Source organism: Meleagris gallopavo, chromosome 22, assembly GCF_000146605.3.
Source record: "Meleagris gallopavo isolate NT-WF06-2002-E0010 breed Aviagen turkey brand Nicholas breeding stock chromosome 22, Turkey_5.1, whole genome shotgun sequence".
Taxonomy (NCBI): Eukaryota; Metazoa; Chordata; class Aves; order Galliformes; family Phasianidae; genus Meleagris; species Meleagris gallopavo.
In genome coordinates, this window is record NC_015032.2 from 7,609,474 (window position 1) to 7,630,115 (window position 20,642).

The 20,642-nt window shown below is 42.6% G+C and overlaps 2 protein-coding genes across 2 annotated transcripts in view; one reads left to right on the top strand and one right to left on the bottom strand.

The window, feature by feature from the left end:
- The window catches only part of TAF4 (TATA-box binding protein associated factor 4), a gene marked incomplete at its 5' end in the record, with an annotated part of 33,866 nt that extends 14,573 nt beyond the window's left edge, over nucleotides 1-19,293 (bottom strand). The window contains 4 exons of the mRNA XM_031556603.1: nucleotides 497-616; nucleotides 1,719-1,838; nucleotides 2,299-2,465; nucleotides 18,186-19,293. Coding sequence (XP_031412463.1) covers nucleotides 497-616; nucleotides 1,719-1,838; nucleotides 2,299-2,465; nucleotides 18,186-19,293 — 1,515 coding nt within the window. The remainder of the gene's footprint in view (nucleotides 1-496; nucleotides 617-1,718; nucleotides 1,839-2,298; nucleotides 2,466-18,185) is intronic.
- Nucleotides 19,294-19,666: 373 nt separating this feature from the next.
- The window catches only part of LOC100544203 (cadherin-4), a 32,967-nt gene continuing 31,991 nt past the window's right edge, over nucleotides 19,667-20,642 (top strand). The window contains exon 1 of the mRNA XM_031556604.1: nucleotides 19,667-19,780. Coding sequence (XP_031412464.1) covers nucleotides 19,667-19,780 — 114 coding nt within the window. The remainder of the gene's footprint in view (nucleotides 19,781-20,642) is intronic.

Sequence of the window (20,642 nt, forward strand, 5' to 3'; positions counted from 1 at the left end):
AAGTGTTTTATGAATGACATCTGGGTATGTGAAAATAGGCACTGCAGGAGGGCAACAAATAGCAAAGCTCCTCCTTCCCAGCACATAGCACAGTGCACTCTGATTCTCCCTGTTGCACAGCCCTAGACACAAGCATCTTGAACAAGTCAGTGTCAGCCTCTTATCCCTTCTCATGACGGTTCCATTCTGCTATGTCAAATGATACACATTCCCATGAACACATAACTCATGGTTTTTAAGAAAGGAATACTTCAAAAGCCATTACAGAAATAAAATTTATACTTTGGCAGCTCTCAAAGCTCCCAAAATTCAAGTGATCTGTGTTTCACACTTTGTAAATTATATGGTACTGCTTAAAATTTTACTCTTTTTCTCCAAGTAGATAACACAATTCCTACATCTTTACTACCTTCCACTTCATCAGTGGATATGTGTCTCTATAGTTGCACACACAGAAATGCAGCAGAATTGATTCTGAAAGCACTCAGTATCTTACTGTGGCAGCAGTGGAGGTTGCTGTTGTTCCTTGCACTGTTCTCTGAGGAGTTCCAGTTTGTACAGCTGTTGCTGTCCCCAATGTAGTTGTTTGTGCAGTACCACCCAGAACAATCTGAGGCTGCAGAGAACACAAACATAAGATTATTGTACTTGGAATATATTAAAACATGATTGCTTCCTGATCTGTCAAACAAATCAAGTCACAGGACAGTAGCCCATCTTTCCCAGCTACTGCAGAAGGATAATATACTTTCTGTTGCAGTGGAAAGAAAGAGCCACCAGATGGCACAATATGCTACACATTCGAGACTGGAATGGCAAAAGTTGATTTAAGTACTGCACGGTTTCTGGTTACTGAATTAAGCAGCAAAATACACAAGCATACCCTCATACAGTGCTGTTTCCCAACACAACTAAAGTAAGTGCACTTCTGTCAATGTGCAACTCGTTTGGCTTGCTCCTTCAAATGCAACTTTCAGAAAAAGAAGTGACCCAAAAGCTGTGATTTTCTCCAGGTCTTTTAATGAACAATAGGATAAAGCATTTTTCTGCTTTCATAGACAACTTGGTAATTCAAAGTAAGATCACCATCTTTAAAGAAGTAGCATTGTAAATAAGATCTTTTCACACATACAGTCCCACTGACAGACTTCCCACATATCCTACTTACCACTGGCAATCAGTATTTATCAAGCCAAAGCTAGCTCTCCAAACTTTAGCAATACCTTTGTAAACTTGCTCTTTATATAAAGATCCACAAGAAAAGAGGCTTCAGTGGTGCCAAAGCTACCTTACTGATATTTGGGAAACAGAAAAGGAGACAAAGATTTAACTTGTCTCATTTTTCATAGTCAGAGTCAATGAGAACAATGATGCGCACATTAGAGGGAAAAATACACAGACTGAATGATCATTTCCTTCAGTGTAACAGCAGTGTAAATGAGTGAGACTCAGGTACATTCACTCTTAGGCCTGGCAAGATCACTGACAGAGGCAAAGGCTCCAAGGGGAGAAAGGCTAGCTAGGTGTATAGCAAAAGCTGCATTTTTCTCAGTGATAAATATCTAATCCTGTACACTCAGGGATGAAGAAAGCACAGTTAAATGTTTAGGTGATAGCACTGGCATCATATAATTGCTGCCTGGAAGTCACATGGATCACTTCACGCTTTTTGCACCATGTCTTAAAATCAAGCATGTATTTTGTGTCTACAAACTTACCTGCACAACAGGAGGACGCTGTAACGTCGTTGTGGGTTGCACTGTCGTTTGAGCCTGAGACACTTGCTTGATGATAGTAGTTGGTGTCACCTGTCGTGCAATAATAGATGTTCCTGGTGCCTTGGGAAAGAGGAATAGAAAAAAATATTCACTGAGTGGCTTGGGTTCAAAGTGACCTTACAAATCATCTAGTTCCAACTCCCTTGTCATGGGCAGGGTTGCTACCCATCAGATCAGGCTGCCCAGGGCTCCATCCAACCCGCCCTTTAGCACCTCTAGGCACGAGGCATCCATGCCTAGCTCTTCTGGGCAGTCTAGACCAGTGTCTCACCACCCCCACCTCCTGACATCTAACCTAAATCTACCCTCCTTTAGTTTAAAATCATTCCCCCTTCTCATGTGACTATGAGACCATTTAAAAAGCAGCTCTCTGTCCTGTTTATAGGCTCTGTTTAAGTGCCATAAGGGCTCAACAAGGTCTCCCCAGAGCCTTCTCTTCTCCAGGCTGAACTTTCTGGTGTATTCTTCTCAGGAGGAACCTCAGTTATTTTTTTAAAATGCTACAAATCACTGAACTAACCTGCACTGTTGATATCTGCACTGGAGGAGCACTGGTAGGTGTAGCAGGACGAGGAGTCATAGTATTTTGAGGCTGAGACTGGGCATGTGCCTGTGCTTGCATCTGCGCCAAGGCTTGTTGAGGGATCATCAGCAACTGCCCATTCTCACTACGCACGAGGACCATGCCTGTTAAAAAAGAAACTGGTCAACAAACACCCTGCCTCTTTCAAATGTGAAGGAGTGTATTTTCCTCAGATTTTTGTCCAAGTTAGGTATATGTGGAATTAATGCACTGCTTAAGTTCTACACAGCTAGTAAAAGTAGTTTTAAATAAAAGCAGAATAGTCTGATGCATTCCTATACTTTGTATAGAATATCTTAATTACAGAAATAGTCTTTATTTATATCATCAAAATACTCATTATGGCGTGTGTCAGAACACGAGTCACATCCCTCTCAATCTCAGACATCATAAGGAGAGGTTAAAGTTGGCAATAGCTTAAAAACACACCTGTTTTCTGCTAAGAAAAATGTTCTATGAGACACTGCAGCTAAAGCAATCTTGCCATTAAGCAAAACTCCTATTACTTTCAGAAAAATAAATAAATAAAACTAGGTTTCAACAGCAACAAGAACACAATCATCTAAGTCCTAAATTAATTTCCCCATAACAAATTTAGTAATGAACATGATTATAAAATCACAGTTTTTCTCATGTGCATCTGCAACAGAGCACACTGTGCCACATTACACCCCAAAAGGAAAATAAAATGAAGAAGAAAACGAAGCAGTCATTCCCTGCTCAGTCACTCAGATACTCAGATAAGTACACTTAACCCCACTGGATAGCTGTAGGGAACCAGATTTCAAGAGATAGATTTTCAGATGCTAGCCTCTTCTTCTTGAAGCACTGATAGGAGATCAGGACAATGAGAACAGTTTCTCCAGGCTCGTTCCTCCCACATTTCAGTCAGTCCCCACCACCTCAGCCTCACAAGCTCTGCAAAAGGCACCTAAGGAAACAATCTGGGTACCCAAAATTGGTTAGCCTATTGGAGCAACAGAACTACAGGAAGAAACTTCACCATGAAAATCAACTGGCACTACTGGAATTCGAGTTTTCTAGGTGTTACTCCATGAATAAAAAGTCTACACACATCCCCAAAAATACACGGAGATTTCTTCTATGCAATCTCAGAGCACGACCACCATAAACTACACGTAAACATAAACGTGAGATCTTCAGTGATGAACTCTTGTTGCCCATCTTTGTCATGTTTCACCATAATCAGCTGAAGAACCTAAACACTCAATCAGTGGAAATCTTCAATATTATTATAACTGAAGACATGAGTACAGTGCGAGTCTGATTAGAGAGCTCTTTTCTAGACAATGACAAATATTGTACAGCTCATTACCACTTTGTTTCCAGCAAATGAGAAAGTCGAATATAACTACAAATGCTTTTGCTTACAGAAGCTGTTATGAGCACATAAGTAGATTGACATCCATAAGAAGCTTTCTCAGAAACCACAATTTTGGGGCTCCCTAAGATATTCAAGGGCTAACATGCCATCCAAAAAGTGGATGGGAAGAAAGAAAAGGCAGCAGACAAGCACAGAACGAAGGCTGCCTACCTCAGGAGAGCAAGCACAGTGAAATATTCCCAGAGTTGGAGCATGCCCACAGCAACAGAGCACAACTGCTGGTCCAGACAACAGAAAAGCATTAGAAAACATATCAAGAAAGTTCAATTTTTAGCAGAAGACAGACAAGCCAATCAGTTTTAACTCAGATGCTGACTCCACGCAAAGATTTCTATGGGAAGTCTGAACTTTTGCTTGAGTATCAAAGTTATTATAAACAAGTTCTTCATATAAAGCTCCATTCATACCTATCCCTATGTTATATTTAGTTTTTTAGTTTGAATTAAGCAGTTCATCACAGCTCCAAATAAAGGGTTAGCAGAACTGAGTTGTGTTGTTCCTTATGCTGACAAGACTTGCCTCCTTGCCTAATGCCACAGTCACCTCGTGTGCTCTTGTGGTGGAGACCTTCCTGGATCTCTCGTTTTCAAGAGAGCATTTGGATGGAAAGGTTCATTATTGTATGGCACAGCAGCATGACCCTACATTGTGTCTTCTTTGACTCTGTCTATTTGTATTCTAGTTGCTAACAGCATTTCTATTTTCAGATGGTTTTGTTCTATCTGTGTGTGTGCGTTTCTTTATTTTTAATTAATAAAACTCGCAGTGAAATAAAAAGACCTCTGTCCATACGATATGTCAGCTAAATGAACCAGGCTTTCTTCTATGCCTTCTCCTTTCCTGCTCCTTTGAAAGATGGCATGCCTTAGCACAGACTAAAGAGAAAGAAACCCTATCAATAATAGTGGGGGGAAAAAAAGAAGTTTTGTAGCCTTTGCAGACTCCTTTTATTATCTGTGTAACACCTGTCCAGCTAGAGAACCTCTACATTCAAAAAAAAAGAAAGAAAGAAAGAAAACACAGAAGTTTTCTCTGACAAACATAGAAACCAAGATTAATAATCATTACAAGAGCTGGAGTTCAGAATGACCACTAAAACCTGCTGCAGACAGAGCAGGCATCTCCAGGTCACTGCTGGCCGCGCAGGCAGGCACTCACACAGCAATACACACGCTGCCAGCCATGCTCAGAATTAGCAATCCACTTCTCCAGGACCCTCACATCCAGCTGGGGGCACTGAAGGAGTTTCACCTGCAGTCAGCACACACCTACTATGAGGTGTGCTTGTGCTCCTCGCTGTGATAGCAGCATGCAGGAATGAAACACTTTGGTACCTGTGAAATATAAGATAGCATCCACCGGATCAGAAGTGACAGCATCCCTTTCTGATGATGACCAGAAGAACAGATAGGTTGAAAAACCAGATTTTGCTCATTACCACATTCACAGATCAATTCAGAACCACGACTAAGGATTGCAGCCTTTTAATAAATGTCGTTTTTTTGTTTGTTTTCAGCTCTAACATATAGAGGAGTTAGAGAATGTATGCTCTTGAAATCACATGGAAAACAGACTTTTCCAGTCCTCTAAAGAAATCCTCTTCTTAAAGAATAACTGCAAAACACAACCAGGCTCTTTGCTAGGCAGCAAAGAATCACCTTCAAAATAAACATGGGCCAATGTTCAGAAGGAATGTCCAACTCAGAAAAGAATAACTAGAGAATTGATACTTCATCAGGCAAAGGAAATCAAAGTTCTCACAAGTATCTCTAGAAAAGAGGGTTATTGATCACATAGTCCACTGACATCCAACAAATCTTCAAACCCTATCTAGATCTGCCAGGGAAGTTCTCCTGCAATGACATTTTACCATCAGAGCAGCGGTGCCCAAAGCTCTCCAGCACAGATTCATTTGCAACAAGATGCTGCAAACATCTGACCTGGCAGAAAAATCTGACAGTAATCATAAGCTGACTGTGCCATATTAGTAGAAGAAAGCTTGTAATAGTATCTTTTCTGTATTGTTAGAAGAGATTCTTTTGCTATGAAAAGGAAAGAAAGTGTCTGCAAGGTTAAGCAACTTGCTACCATACACAACAAAAACCGTAAGAAGCAAAAGGGTCAGTGCTATTTAGGTGATCTGATGAGACCCCAGAATGACAAGACCTTGATGAAAGGATGAAGCTTTAAGATTTCTCCAATACAAAAAAGTTGGAAGAATACTGGAGAGAGAGCTGGAGCAAAGGATAGCTGCCTATTGAAACTACAGGAAGAATTTTCAGTAGAAATTATATGATAGCATCCCTTCTTGCAGAAAAGGAAATGATAATCTGGCACAGATGTCAATGTTATCAAGGAATCCCCCACTCCTCCTCTTATGATACGTGAACTGTCTGTAAAAGTTCTCAGTCTATAGGAGTGAAAAGAGAGAAAAAGAGAGAAGAACCTATCAAAGTCTACTGGCACAGGATACTCGTCTGCAAGGTCACTGCAGCTCACGACAGTCTGAGTAACTAAACAGAGCTTCCCTTAACACAACTGAAGGAAGATTTAGAATTACTTATATATGTCAAAGGAGAGCTTCTGTAATGAACTGTCAGAACAGAGCACTCACGAAGGACAATCTATACACCAGCTCACGAGGAGTATTGATTACAAACAAGATGAATAGCACAGAACTGAAGTTGGCAACAAAGCTTTGGATTAGCTGATACTGAAGATGCGTTCTTTTATACCTGTTGGGAGACATGCACCAACATATTAGATGCACTGTCAGTTCTGGCAACCCTCAGGGCATGATGCTGGCACACCAATACCACTCAATATCATCAGGGACTTGGATGATGGAATGGAAAACACTCATCTGGCTTGAATAGGACAACAAATGTGGGGAGCTGCTGATATGCTAGAAGGGAAAGCTGCGAAGTCCTGAAACTGGGAAAGAAAAACCCCATGCAATAGTGCAGGCAAAAAACTGTAGTAGTGGCTCTACAGAAAAAAAGCACAGGGATCCCAGGGGACATGAGTTGCACATGAGTCAGCAGCAAGTCTTTGCAGAGAAGAAAGCAAACCACATACTGGACTCTAGTAGCATGAGCATAGCCAGCTTGTTCAGGGAAGTGATGAGTCTCACTAATTGGCACTTGCAAGGTCGCATATGGAATACCATGTTCAGTTCTGGGCTCTCCAGTACAGGAGAAACACTGACAAATGGAAGCAAGCACTAGAAAGGTTAGGGTGCTGGAGTTGGCCCCAGGCAGTCTGACCTCACTTTGAATCTCACTGCACTTAGAGCAGAGGCTTAGTTCAAGTGATCTTCAAAGGTCCTTCCCAATCTGAATTAATGCACAACTCCAAAAAAGAGTGCCAAGTAATATCCACAGACTCAAAGGGAAAGAGAAAGTCCCTGGGATTTGACATGACATATTGCTAGGTCTGTAAAAATGGGTCAAGACTTCAGCCGAGCTTCCATTAATCGCATTAATGAATTTACATCAGTTTTCCTGTCACATACAGTCTTGGACAGTATGTCATCAAGATGGGACCGCACTAGGAATGAGGGAAGCCCAGACGTAACAGTTCAGCAGTTTCCAGTCATAGCCAGTCAGTCTCCCGCCCAGACCTTTCCTCCTGATGGATTTCCTTGCTCACTCTGGCTAAGAGAGTGTTGGGGGAAAGATACTGCTTAGGTGCTCAGAACCTCAGGCGATCCGTGCTGCACAACAAATCCAGGAAAGGAAAGGAAAGCCTTCACTGGAGCTCTCTCACCGAACTCTCTGTCGTGGTCAGCGATCCAGGCTCTTGAGTTCCATGCACCAACTCGGTTGGTTTGTGACACCGCAGTGCTTAAGCGTGCTGGGCAGGTACGAGCTCCTGCAAAGCTGCCAGCTACAGCAGAACCCAGCACTACCTGCGACAGACAGCGTGCACAATTCCATCTTCCCAGCACGTCTGCTGAGTCACAGGTCTCAGAGCAGGCAGCTGCCGGGCAGTTAGAGCTGTCCAGCACACGGGAGCAACCTGCCGTCCCGCACCAAGCGCACAGCTGCACTGCGCTGCACGTCTTAAGAGTGGCTGCTAAATGCTTGGCATCTGCTGTGCTTCAGGTAGAACGAAGCTGTATTTTACCTGGCTATGCAGCCTATAAGTTTTGGAACAGTGTTACTTTACTACAGCACTCCACTCAGCTACATGCAACCCGCACACACGGCACAGACCATAACCAAAATACTATTTCCTGAGCAGCTGATCTGTGATTACTACTAACAGAAGTGAAAGAACTGCCTCAAAAACCATCACAGATCCTCACAGAAACTGTTTTGTAAAGGCAAGTCAACAAGTCCATGTTATGAAAAGTTGTTTGTTTTTTTCCTAATAAGAGTCAGAAAACAAAAGACAATCTCATAGTGAAAGCTTTTACTTGCTCTCATTATGCAAGAGCTTAGCTTCGAACTGCACAACTTCACCATGCTCTAAGAAGTGAACAACTCGTACAGTACTGATTCCAAAGCCTTTCAGGAATATACCTAAAGGAATCACGTCACACTAGCATGCCAAAAAGCCTCTGTATTTAACAGTGATCCCATACGGAGAAATCTTATCTTCTTAGCTGGAAAAATGTTTAAGAAGTGTTCTGCCAAACACCTCTTCTTGTACAGCAACATTTAGCAAATGCTTCAACAACAATGTGATCCGAAACTATTTTGACTTTTCTGGAAAGGTATATTCTTTGAAAGTGTGTTAACATTCCTTTCTAGTCGAACACGTAAAGCCAAAACAGCGGAGAGCTGTCAGACTGCAATGCAATCATCACACAGATCTGTCCTTAGACTGGTGCAGAAAGAACTAAGAAAGGAAAACACTACCAGGCTCTAAACCAGCTACTTTAATTATTTATCTCAAAGGGACTCTGATGTAGCTCCGCCACTGATTTCAATACACCTGCACCAAACAGCAATGCAGTTATACCAAAATCTGACTTGCTTTTGAGAGAGGAAGACACAAAATAAGAGGTTGCTAATCATTTCCATGTTATTCTAAACAGGAGATTTTAAAACTCAACTAGTCTTCATTTCTGGCAAAGAGGTTTTCTAGAGCAAAGTGCATCAACACACTACAGTGGTTCAAGCACAGGATGAAATGGAAATGTTCAAGCTTTGAACTTAGCACAGCCTGCAAACAAACACAGAGTGAGGAATAAAGCAGTAAATCCACATCACCTTCCTTCAAACAGCAACACCTCAAACCATGCACACCATGACTGCTCTATTCTAGGTGCACCCTGGTGATTTTATGCGGTGATGAGATCCCCTGCTGGTGCTGCCTCTTCAATTGGAGCCACAGAGCCCACGTTGGACAACACCACAAGCCAACTGCTACAGGAGAGCCTCACAGGAACCTTCACCTCCAATCCCTGCAGAAACACCCTGTGATTTTAAGGCTGTCATCACCAATGTAGAAATCGCTCCGCTTTGAGAATATGCCACACACAATGCCCATGAGTTCAAACACAAACCAGTAATGGGGCCATGATGTTACACATCACTTGGCTGATAGAAACACTTATTAAGTAGCACTGCTTTTTCAGTTAGAGCTGAACACTGGAAGAAAAGTACTTTCTCACCTCTTAGCCTGCACTCAAAGCTTTTAAACAAAACAAAGTCTAGTTTTGAGTTTACTAACCATCAAATGCACAGTCCTGAGTAATGACTAAGCTTAATGACTGGGTATGACTAACACTTATAAATAATTAGTGCCTTCCCTCCCCTCCCCCACAGAGAGAGGAAAGAAAACCAAAGGATATGCTGAAAAAAAGGAAGAATGGTAGGAAACACAAGCTTGAGGCTCATGGCATGAACACTTGCCTCTTTTTCCAATCCACCCTTAATACTTCTGCAAACACGACCACACTTGTGTTTATTATGAACTAACAGCTGCTCAAGCTTTCCCATAAACTTCTGCACAACTGAGCCACTCTCAGCCTTCCTGCTTCAGACCCCGTCCCATCTCCTGCACCAACCTCTCCAACACACTTCTGGTCATGTTCTGTGACTCTTTGGCTACAGGTGTGCAATTGCTCCCTGCTGCTCTGACTCATAGGTGCAACTGGTCCCACTCGCCACACCGCTGCTTATGCTAAATGCACCCGATGCTGTAACTCCTGGGAGATGCATTCTGTGTAACCCTCCCTTGCAGAAATACCCAACTAATTGGCTGAAGGAAGGTGCAAGGATGGCTCAGTACAGCCTTGCTGCACCCCAAGCCATTTAGGAAGGACAGGAGCATGGCACTAAAGCTCAGAGCTCAGTGTTGTTTATTCTCTGACACCTGGAACACATTTTGCAGCTGAACCTACACCGGGTGGCTGTACAGCATCCAGCACATGCTTTATTCCATGCATAAACACAGGGGTGGTTTTTAACAGCTCGGCTGCTCTAGAAATCACATGTTAATTGAGTTATAATGATAATCTAGACCACTTTAACTGAAGTGGCTTGATTCAATAAAACGTCTTGGAACAGTCCCACTAGCCATGTAGAACAATATTACACAGTGATGCTAATTCTATTTCACTAGCTGTCCAGGTATTGGCTACAACGCATTATGGAAAAAAATATATTTCAGAAATGCATTTTAAGGAAAAAAGCATCAAAATCAAAGCCAACTGCTGCTAACAAATTACAGTTCTAACGTATAAATAGTTCTATATGGACAAGAAGTTACTCAATTTTTATCAATATACTTTTCTAAATACCTCAAAAAGAACATGGCAACAGTCAAATCTTGCACTAACTCCTGTATAAATACAGAGCAAAAGCACTGTCCCTGGGTAAAAGGATTTATAATCTATTTATGCATTTTGCTGGGAGCCAGCCTTTTATATTCAAAGCATAACCTTCTCATTACTGGTAATACAAGAACAGAAAGTCATATTTTTTAAATGTTATTTCTAACCTGACAACAACTACAGGGCCAAAGATTATCTGTATTTGTACACTGCTTTAAGAGCAGAGCTGCCAAAGTCTGCCTATGCAGAGCACACTGCAGGGGCAGCACTCCTTATAGGTATCACTTAGTTCTTGATTAGATATTGATAACCTATATTATTACACAGAGATGATAATAAAAAAAAATGTCTTCATCAAAAAGAATCTATACTAAAAAAACTTCTAGGCATACAGAAGGCCTCAAGAATTATTTCAGTTTACCTTAGATACTACTCTGAGGACACATGAAGAGAATTACTCTAAGGCAGAAGGCGGCTCTGGCCAAAACTTGGCCTTCAGTGCCTCAACACTGCTATGCCTCCAGGAAAACAGCAGCATTTCTGGAAGGAAACGACCGCAGAATAGAACTGGGGTAAAAAGTTAAGATTAAGCAAAGGAAGGAAAAAAAGTCAATTCCTCCTGAAGCAGCAGTGTGTTTTTTAGGGTAACCTGTTCGTGTCTCTTTGGCCTCAATGAAAAAAAAAAACATTTAATTTGAAGCATGGGTGATGACAATCTTTACACCTGTTTAATTACAGCCTCTGCATACAGTTTTTGCACTTCTCCCAGCATTTCAGGTGGGAATGGAACCATTTTGCCACAGTAATTCAGTTACAACCTGCAGTGTGGACATAACCACGTCACGTAAAGCACAATTAGTGCATCATCCACTGCCCTTCTCTTAGCAGGAAGAAACACACCAGAGGGTTGGTACAGCAAAACCTGAACCCAGATGACAAAGATTATCCAGCTTTTAAGAAGTCTGTATCAGTATAAACAAACAGCAACTTCTTGAATTCAGCTGAGATCCTAATTAGTTCAGAAGCAAATTCAAGTTAAGGCATTACCAACTTGTAATAACACAAAAGACAAAGCCAGAATATCCCCAGAGTCCTCTCTGGAACAGCTGCACACAGCCTGCCCGTAGGAGAAGGCCATCCTGAGCCCATAGCCCCAGCAGCACCAGGGGAAGCTCTGCCACGCTCAGTGACGAGCAAACAGAAGAGCTGTCTGCTAAACACTGCTGTGTATTCCTTCCTATCGCTGTGTTCAGTCGTGGGAAAGACAATTTTCTACTTTTTTTTTTCATGCATCTCATTTCTTTAAATATTTCTCACAAGAGATAACACGGCGAACAATGAAATTTGACGTGGTTCCACCCCCTCCCAGCTGGCAGAAGCATTCCTGTTCCCATCAAGCCATGACATCACACTCCAGGAGTGGATTCAGACAGTTAAAGGGCGTTGCAAACTTTATGAAAGTTTCAATACACAAAACCCCTGGCAAGACTGGGTATTTTCAGGCAAAAATGTTCTTTTCAGACATTTCTGACCAAAAAAAAACCTGCAAATAACAACCCAGAAATGTTTAAAATGCCCCACTTGTTAGCAGCTTCTCTCTCAGGTCCATAGCAAAGACACCATCAGCATCCCATCACACAGCTTTCACGAGAGCAGGCTCTCTGCAAACCCCTCTCTTCTCTGTGTTAAAGCCCACTTAAGCCAATACCTGCATTTTCAACTGTGTTCCTGAACTACTTCATGCATTTCTTGGGATTCTATTTCCATATCATTTCTCAAAGCAGAGAAGACAAACGATAATAAGGATTTTCATGCACCAAAAGGTTTTGTTTGAAGAGAGTTTGTGATACCTACTCATTTGTGTCTTCAGTGCACCAGCCACATTTTCACCTTCAGCTGCTATCTGTGCTGCAGCACCCTGTGAGAGTGGCTCAAGCCCTGGGCAGCAGCCAAACACGTGGTCCTCAAACCAATCTGCTGCACGTTACAAGTGAGCCACGTACACTCCCAGACGTGGAGCATTCATTCAGCTCACCGAACACACCAACACCACAGAGCATCCTAAAGCAGCAGAGTGCAAAATGCCTCGAAAGAAAGGATGCAACTCTTTTGTAGTATTTGTAGCTCCCTATCGACTGCGTAAGTGTTACCCCAAAACCCCCAAAGACCACAGCTGTGATAGATCTATAAAACAAATCCACACATGCTCTTTCAAAGATTGCTGGGAACAAGAATACACTCTGTAACAGAACTGAACAGTAAGTAGTCAAAGTTAGTAGTGTTCATAGCTTAGGAGAAGCACAACTGCTGCATTTCACATTAAATCTCAATACTCAGAGACACCTTTATCAAACGTACAAAAACAAAGCATTTGTTGGCTTCATGACATTCATTGTAACAGCAGCAACAAATTCGATCACACAGCTCTCATTTTTAAGTTCTCTGGGGTACAAAGCTAAGCATGCAGGATTCCTTAATTAAAAAGTCGCAGTGAGAACAAACACAACTTTCAGACTGGTGACATATGGCAGATCTGATGTAACAGATTTCAAATAAAGCAGAATGTTCCTTTTGCTGATGCATGATTTGAACATGAAAACCACCCCTCACCCAGAAGAGCTCAGCAGCAATGATCCACAGTTATCTTTCAGAAAGAGAGAGCACTTTACACGCCAGCTACAGGACTCCTAAGCTCAAATCTTGGCTCAATATTGATTCCTTCATGGCCTTCAGCAAGTCAGAACTTCTCCAACTTGCTCCTTCCTCCAGCTTTAAAGCAGCATTCATACTACTTTATTTATCAACCACACGAGCATGCTGCGAGGGTTAAGCTCTGCAAAACGCCATGAAAGTAAAACATACTATAAAAAGCTCCTATTATCACTGTGCATTACACTTTTTTTTTTTTCCTAACAAAATACAGCCATGCCAGCACAGTTAATAGGCAAAACATCAGCAGCACGTGCATAACGCAGGGCAGCTACCATCAGGATATGTTTGAACTCACTTCCCAGTCAGTGAGAAATAGCAAGAACTACATTCCACTACTTCATGTTATTTCTTCTGTTTCTTTCTGTGCTTAAGATTATGGAAGTAGGCATTTATATTTTTATTGTTCCTAATTGTTTTAGGCACCTCTGGGATACGTGTTTTAAGCACAAAGTAACCCACGGAACACCATCTTCAGTCGGAAAAAGTAACACAAAGTGTTTTACAACTTAAGTGTAGTCTGATTCTTCTCATCCTATCACCTTTTCTCCTTCTTAAATCCACCTGCCTTTCCCAACAGCCTAGAGCCCAATTCATTACCAAAGGAAACTGTACTACCGCTGTGGAAATTACTTTTCAGTGATACCAGCTCCAAAAAGTACCACTGCTGAAGCAGACAGGACCTGAATACATTTTAAATTAAGTGTGTGCAATGATAGTTTTCCCATCCTAAGGTCAGAAAAACCAAGCACTGGGACATCAGAGTCCTTACTGTGCAACGGACACAAGCTGAAAACCGTTGGTTTGAAAGAGAAAGTTAACTCCTATAGAAACCAAGTGAAGTATCCCACCTCCAAAGGGTGAATAGTAGTAGGCCATCCTCCAAGGTCTGCTGCTGAACAGCACCTTTCACTCCTGGACAGCATCAGCAGTAAGCTGAGCCCAACCGCAGGGCTCACCTGCACCGGCTGTTAGGAGCTGTTAGGAGTTCTAGAACCCAACTTCTTAAAGAGGCAGTCAGTTTCACAGCTGAGAAAGGACCCATCCTGCAGCCACCACAGAAACGGCACAAGAAAAGCCCCTCAAAACAGAATATGGTGAAGGAAGCCAAGTCTCACCCCCTTCACCAGCTGCTGGGGGACGCAATGGAATTTTGTAAAAGCAATATGGGTGTTTTATCATTAGATAAAAAGTGAAGCAAACCTGTGATAGCTGTTCTACTGCAACTGAGTGACTGCACTACTGGTAACACAAATGTTGGTCAGGAGCTCCAAAAGAATCTGTAAAACCAACCTATCCTATCTTCAAACAGAATTAGGTGTCACAACTTCGATTATTCAGAAAAAAAAAAGACAGCCTTCAGGATCAAGCAAGCAATTCTTTGTAAGTACTGATATTATCTCAGAAAATAAAAGAAAAAGAGAGAACTGAGGGAAGCAAAGGTTTCCAGACTTCATTGTCAACTAAGCTAGAAAACAGTCCAGAAGAGCTCCCAGCCACATTTAGTTCTTCCTGCATACATGCAGCACTTCCCAGTCTGCTCCCTGCCCTAAGCAGGCACTTTACAGGTTATCAGGAGATGCCTGTACATAGAAAATGAAGCGGAAGAGATTAACAGCATAAAGCACCTCCAAGAACAGAAATCAAATCTTTGAACCCTCAAGTTGACAATACTGTTATGGTGAGCATAACCTCTTGGACTTTGGTTCTGAAACCATTACAGCATTGCAGGAGAAGACAGTATTTTAAAGAGAGCTCTGAAAGCACACAAGTTGGTCATTTTACAAGGTGATTGTACCACGTGCCAGGGATGGCCTCGAGTCACTTTGTGAGCTCCTACATTGCAAAAGTTTAATCTTAGGAAATCCAGCAGAAAAGTGCATCTGTAAAAATCAGCAAAACACTGACAATGCTTTAACAAACTGATACATTTCCCTATCTCTTACCAGATGAATGTACACAACACGTTTCATATTATTGCCTGAAGTACTCCAAAACAAAGAACCGACCATGATTTATTTCCAGACACAATTTCAAAGATGCAGCATCTTCAAAGTAGCATGTATAAAGAGAAACAGACGTGGGTTCCTCCCTCCCTGTCCCCTACTAGCAAATTATTTGTCAACATTTCTGTCTCTGCTAACAAGCTATTAGTAAGGTTACTCTTGGACATTCACTACCCTGATCTGCCCGCTTGGACCACGAAGCACAACAGTCCTCTTCCTCAAAGATGTCAATAGTGGGAAACTTATCAATGCACAGATGCTTGGAGTAGTCCAGTTTCTTTGGGAAATGACAGAGCAGAACGCAGTAAGGTCACAACAACCACATCCCATTAGCAATTCAAACACCTCTAATTTGGTCAGTCGATGTTTGTTACACAGTCACTTAATATGATATAAAGCATCATTCTAAAAGTAATTTATTTTAAAGAGAGTAGATCAAACGTTTTCCACACGCTCTTTTTAAGAGAACATTAGAAACCTGTAACCAAGTTCCAGGCTTACAACATTTTATGTTCTGCTTTTCAGCTATGTGAAACTGTAACAGTACTTTGGAGAGCCAGAAACAGTATATCAAGACATGAAAATAGCTATAAAACACATGCTGCTCATTGGTCAAACCTCCACAAGAATTCTGTGGGTATTTGTAAACAGCAGTATAAAAAGTGACATGTTCAATCTCTAATCTCAAGCTGTTTCATGCACTGTCTTATAAAACCATTAGCACGCAGCGCTAACTTTAAGCACGCACGTGTGGCTGCAGATTTGGTGCATGCAGTAGATGTACAACATACAGGCACTACAGCTGCACTTTCACATTACCAAGCTGCCTTTAAAAATCTGGCCTATCACCACGTAACTTGAAATTACATCTCAAAAACAGTCATCTATTCTGCTTTCACTATGAATGCATATGAACACTACTAAAGATTAGAGCACTTGCAGACACTAGATTTTTCAGCAGTGCTCAGCCCTCGCACCTGTGAGATGCTTCTAAGAGCTCAGCATCCATCAAGTGTTCTGTTCTGCAAGATGTGCTTCACGCAAAGTATCTGCAAAGTTGGCTATATTGGCAAAGTACAGAAAATTAACCAAAGAAATTAAAACGAAAAGCAAGAATTGTTACACTAAAAAGAAAATCATTCCCAGTATTAAGCCCGTCACCACGCAAGAATCTAATTTCTATGTATCCACTCATGTAGGTATGCTTATTTTACAAGTCATGCTATTCTTTTAAGTTATAAATATTCTTAAAAGTGTAGAACAGACAAGAAAAGTGCTTAATAAAAAAGCCCAAGTGTTTAGAAACTATATTGCCTTACTTTGATCTATCGAGACCTCCAAAGGAGCAATTTATGGCCCAATTATGCTTAAAGACTGGCAATGCTGCTTCTAAGTGTAACGTATTTCAGTATGCTATGGTGGTTTGAAAACAGCAGCTACTTGGAAAAAAGGTCCCACTGGACTCAGCAGTAGTATTTTTCCCATAATCAGATTTATAATGCAGCATTAGTAAAAACATAGGTACACAAGGCAATGCAATAGACTGCAAGCCTGAAAAATCTTCTGATACACTGTGGCAATAAAGAAGGCTTTTCCAGCCTACCAACTTACAAACTCCAAATTAAACATGAGGATTTCAAAGTTTGAGTTTTAGTGATGTCTTTCTTTTTAAAATTAGCACCACGTCTCATTCAAATTATTCATACAGGGAATAATTCTCTACACACACAAAAAAAATGAGGAATATTTATGCCACGTACAGAACGCTCGACAGACTTCATCAAACTACACAGCATCACATATCACAAATAACATATTACCCAAACAGAGAGCGTGTAGTACTGCAGCCTGGCTTCTGGTCTGCCTTACACAGCAGGTGCACTGCTTTGAGGTCGCTTAGGTGTCCCAATAGGTGTACTTTTACAAAGACAGAATGAAACAGGCGATACGCAAATGCTGCTGCCTTCGTGAGGCACTAGCAGCAAAACACAGTTAGTTGCTCTCTGAATGCTATCCTGAAAACTGTGAATACTGAGAATACACCTATTACTACATACTATTAAAAAGACAGAAAACTACGTGTAGGTTCATGTGAGTATTTTCAGTGAAAAACGAAACTGGATACATGCACAGGTCAGCTTCAATATAAGAGTAAACATGTAATTTTAAATGCACAAATATAGGATATTTAAAGAAAAACAGAAACAGTTCTCAAGCCAGAAATGCTTCTCATCCTGCTTTTTACTCACCCTCTGAGGTCAGGACTACATTCCTTGCCCAGAGATGCTCTGCACTAAGCACGATACTAGCTACTACAAAAGCTGCAACCCTAGACACAACAGGGTGAGGTAAGGACAGAGGAAGACTGCCTTTTGTATCAGAACTACAGTGACTGAAAAGATCATCATAAGCTTCAAATGTGTGAGTTTTTAAGTCACACTTTGAAGGTATTTAAAGGAAAAGAAGGTAGTTTTCTCGTGTTGTATCTGCAGTTTCTCTATTCAAGAGAGCTCTATGGTACCGGGGGCATGCAGGGACAGAGTGGGAACAGAACAGCATGCAAAGGTTATACAAACTACCAACAAAATTGCCTTAAAACGCCTTCTGTGAAAATGAAATAGCAGCACTTCATTTGATAATGTTTCATTGTCACACTTGGCAGTTTGCAGCTTCATCTGCACTCAACATTGTAAAGAAGACACCAGATAGATTTATTTCCAAATTATTACTGCACACGAGACATTTTTGGTCACCTGAAAAACTACACTAAGCAGTGGAACGCTACTATACTACTACACCACACCAGACTATTCCCATTGTTAAATATAACACCTTTTTTCACAATTAAACAGCAAGAGATCTTCCTCCCTGCAAGAATCACATTCCCAAAACAAGAAGCCCTTGAGCTTCTGCTTACCTGGTGGTAACTGAAAATTCTGAATGTTAGTGGGATTCTGAGGTGGCTGAGGCAAACGAGGTGCTAAAACTGTAGGAGTCAAAGTTGCTCTGATTCCACTTGTAGTTGCTGTTGGAGTCCTCGGTAGAGTTTGTGCCACCGTGTTGGCAGTGCCCTTAGCCATTCCCGTAGGGGTGCCAGGTGCTGCAGGAGGTATCCCACCAGGATTGGGGGCAACATTGGTGAGCCCAGCTTGCATAGTTTGCCCAATAATCATGTTACCCCCTGTAGTACTGGGCTGGCCAGCAGTAGCCAGCGTCTGCTGTTGGGATACTGCCTGCACTATAGTTTTAGGAGACTCAGATTTGATGACCTGTGTGGTAGGAGCCGCTGGCACACTGGAACCAGACTGGCTATTCACAAGCGTTGTTTGGAGGGAAACTCCAGATCCCACAGTGGCTGTAGCAACAGCAGGAAAACTCCCCACACTGATGGTTGAATTGATCACAGTATTGCTCCCATTCTGAGTGGCCGCGCCAGCTGAGGCTACTGTGGGTCCTGCTGTGTGAATCGGGGGCCTCACGAGTGTGACCGTAGGGCCCCCACTTCCAACGCTCGGTGGCGGCTGTGAAGAGATAACTGTGGGCGAGGAGGAAGATGCAGAAGACACAGCAGTATTAAGGAAAGAAGTCTGGATGACAGTGTTGGAAGCTGACGGCAAAACGGCGTTAACAGTATTTCCTTTTCCCACAGATCCAGGTCCATTGTTAACAAGAGGGGCAACAGCAGGTGCAGAAGCGGGGTTGGCGGTCACTGGAGTCCCAGAGAAAGCAGCACTTCCTGTGTGGTGAGAGTTCATCACCACATTACTACCATTCAAAGTTTGCACTGTCGTGGTCCCGATCTTGCCATTCCTGGTGGACAAGGCAGTCGCCATGGTGCTGATAACCACCGATTTGCCCTGACTGAGGGTCCCTGGAGCAGCAGTGACTTCGGATCCTCCTGCCGCTGCAGTGGTGGTGCTGGTGCTCGTCGTGGTGGCTCCATCCAGAGCTGAAGTCTGGGACCTGGTGTTATGATTAATAACACCTCCTTGCACTCCTCCTGCCCCTGCAAAACAACAACGAGGTTAAACAGAGAGAATGAGCAGGAGGAGAACTCTGCCAAAACAGAACATCCTCCCTCATCACCAAGCCTTCTCCACGGAGCCAAGAAAATGGGACAGCATACAAACTGAAGATGGATTTTAAGACATTATCCTGAAGCTTGCAATTTCCCATGAAAAACTGACAGGTTCAATACAAATTATAACATCCTTACTCTCATCACTACAGTGAAAGAAAATAGGGAAAACAGATTTGAAATGGACAGCGGAAAGGAAGAAAGAAGGTCATCTTAAACCTCTTCTCCATTCTAGAGCCTGATAACACGCTTATCAGCAGGGCTGCAACTGCAAGAGGGGAAAAAGGCAATAGAAGACACATTAACAAGACACATTCCCTATGCCCAGCACATGTTACCCACTAATCCTTTCATCTCCTACAGAGTTAGAGCATGAGGCTCAACGACAGCAAAATAAGAAACTTGAAGGGAAAGAAAATCATCAGCCTGACAAGGTAAGAAGTACTGCAAGACCTGGAGAGGTCTACAAGAAAACTGTGCCAGCTTATTACAGAATTTGTTCTGCTGTATCTGAAGTTCCCACAGCCAAAGACAGTTATAAAATAAATAAATAAAAAGCAAAGCTGATTTTAAGAAGGCACAAGATGATGTAGCTTCTTGTCCTGAATAATCCTCGTGCCCCCCCCCGACGAGGCCTGGTGTTATCACCAGTAACATCACAGACAGCCTGGATCCTGGCCCTAAGCAGACAGAAATGGGAAGGCAGTAGTGACAGGCAAATATTGAGATGTATGTTGTAAAGGTGAAGGAGGTCCTCCTGGAAGAGCTTCATTAATTGCGACAGAAGAGCTGTTGTGTCTTCTTAGGCTTTAGCAAGAAGAGAAAAAGCAAAAAAGAATAAAGTATAAAAACGGGGGGAGGGGAGGAATTGCAGAGAGATTCCGGGGAGACTTCTTAATTGTGGCTATTACTATTCCCCTGCAAACCAGCTTACCTCCATTCCCAAGGGGTGAGCCCGCAGTCCCAGCACCACAGCACACGGAGGGGGCACAACCCCAGGCGGGGTCCCTGCCCCGGGTGGGCGCCGAGCCCCGACCCCCCCTCCCCGTTCTGTGACACCACCCCCCTCTTGAGGGCAGCGCGGGAACGGGCGGAGCGGAGCGTCCCTCTGAACCCCCCGACGTGAGGGGAGGGGGCTGAAAAGAAACAGCGGGTGGGGGCAGCGTTCCGAGGGACTTCCTCCCCTTGAAATCCCCCCTCCCAGCTTCCTCCTCCGCAGGAAATAGATGTCATGATTAATAACACCCCCGGCGCTTTGGGGAGGGGGCACTACGGAGAGGGATTCCCTCCGCAGCC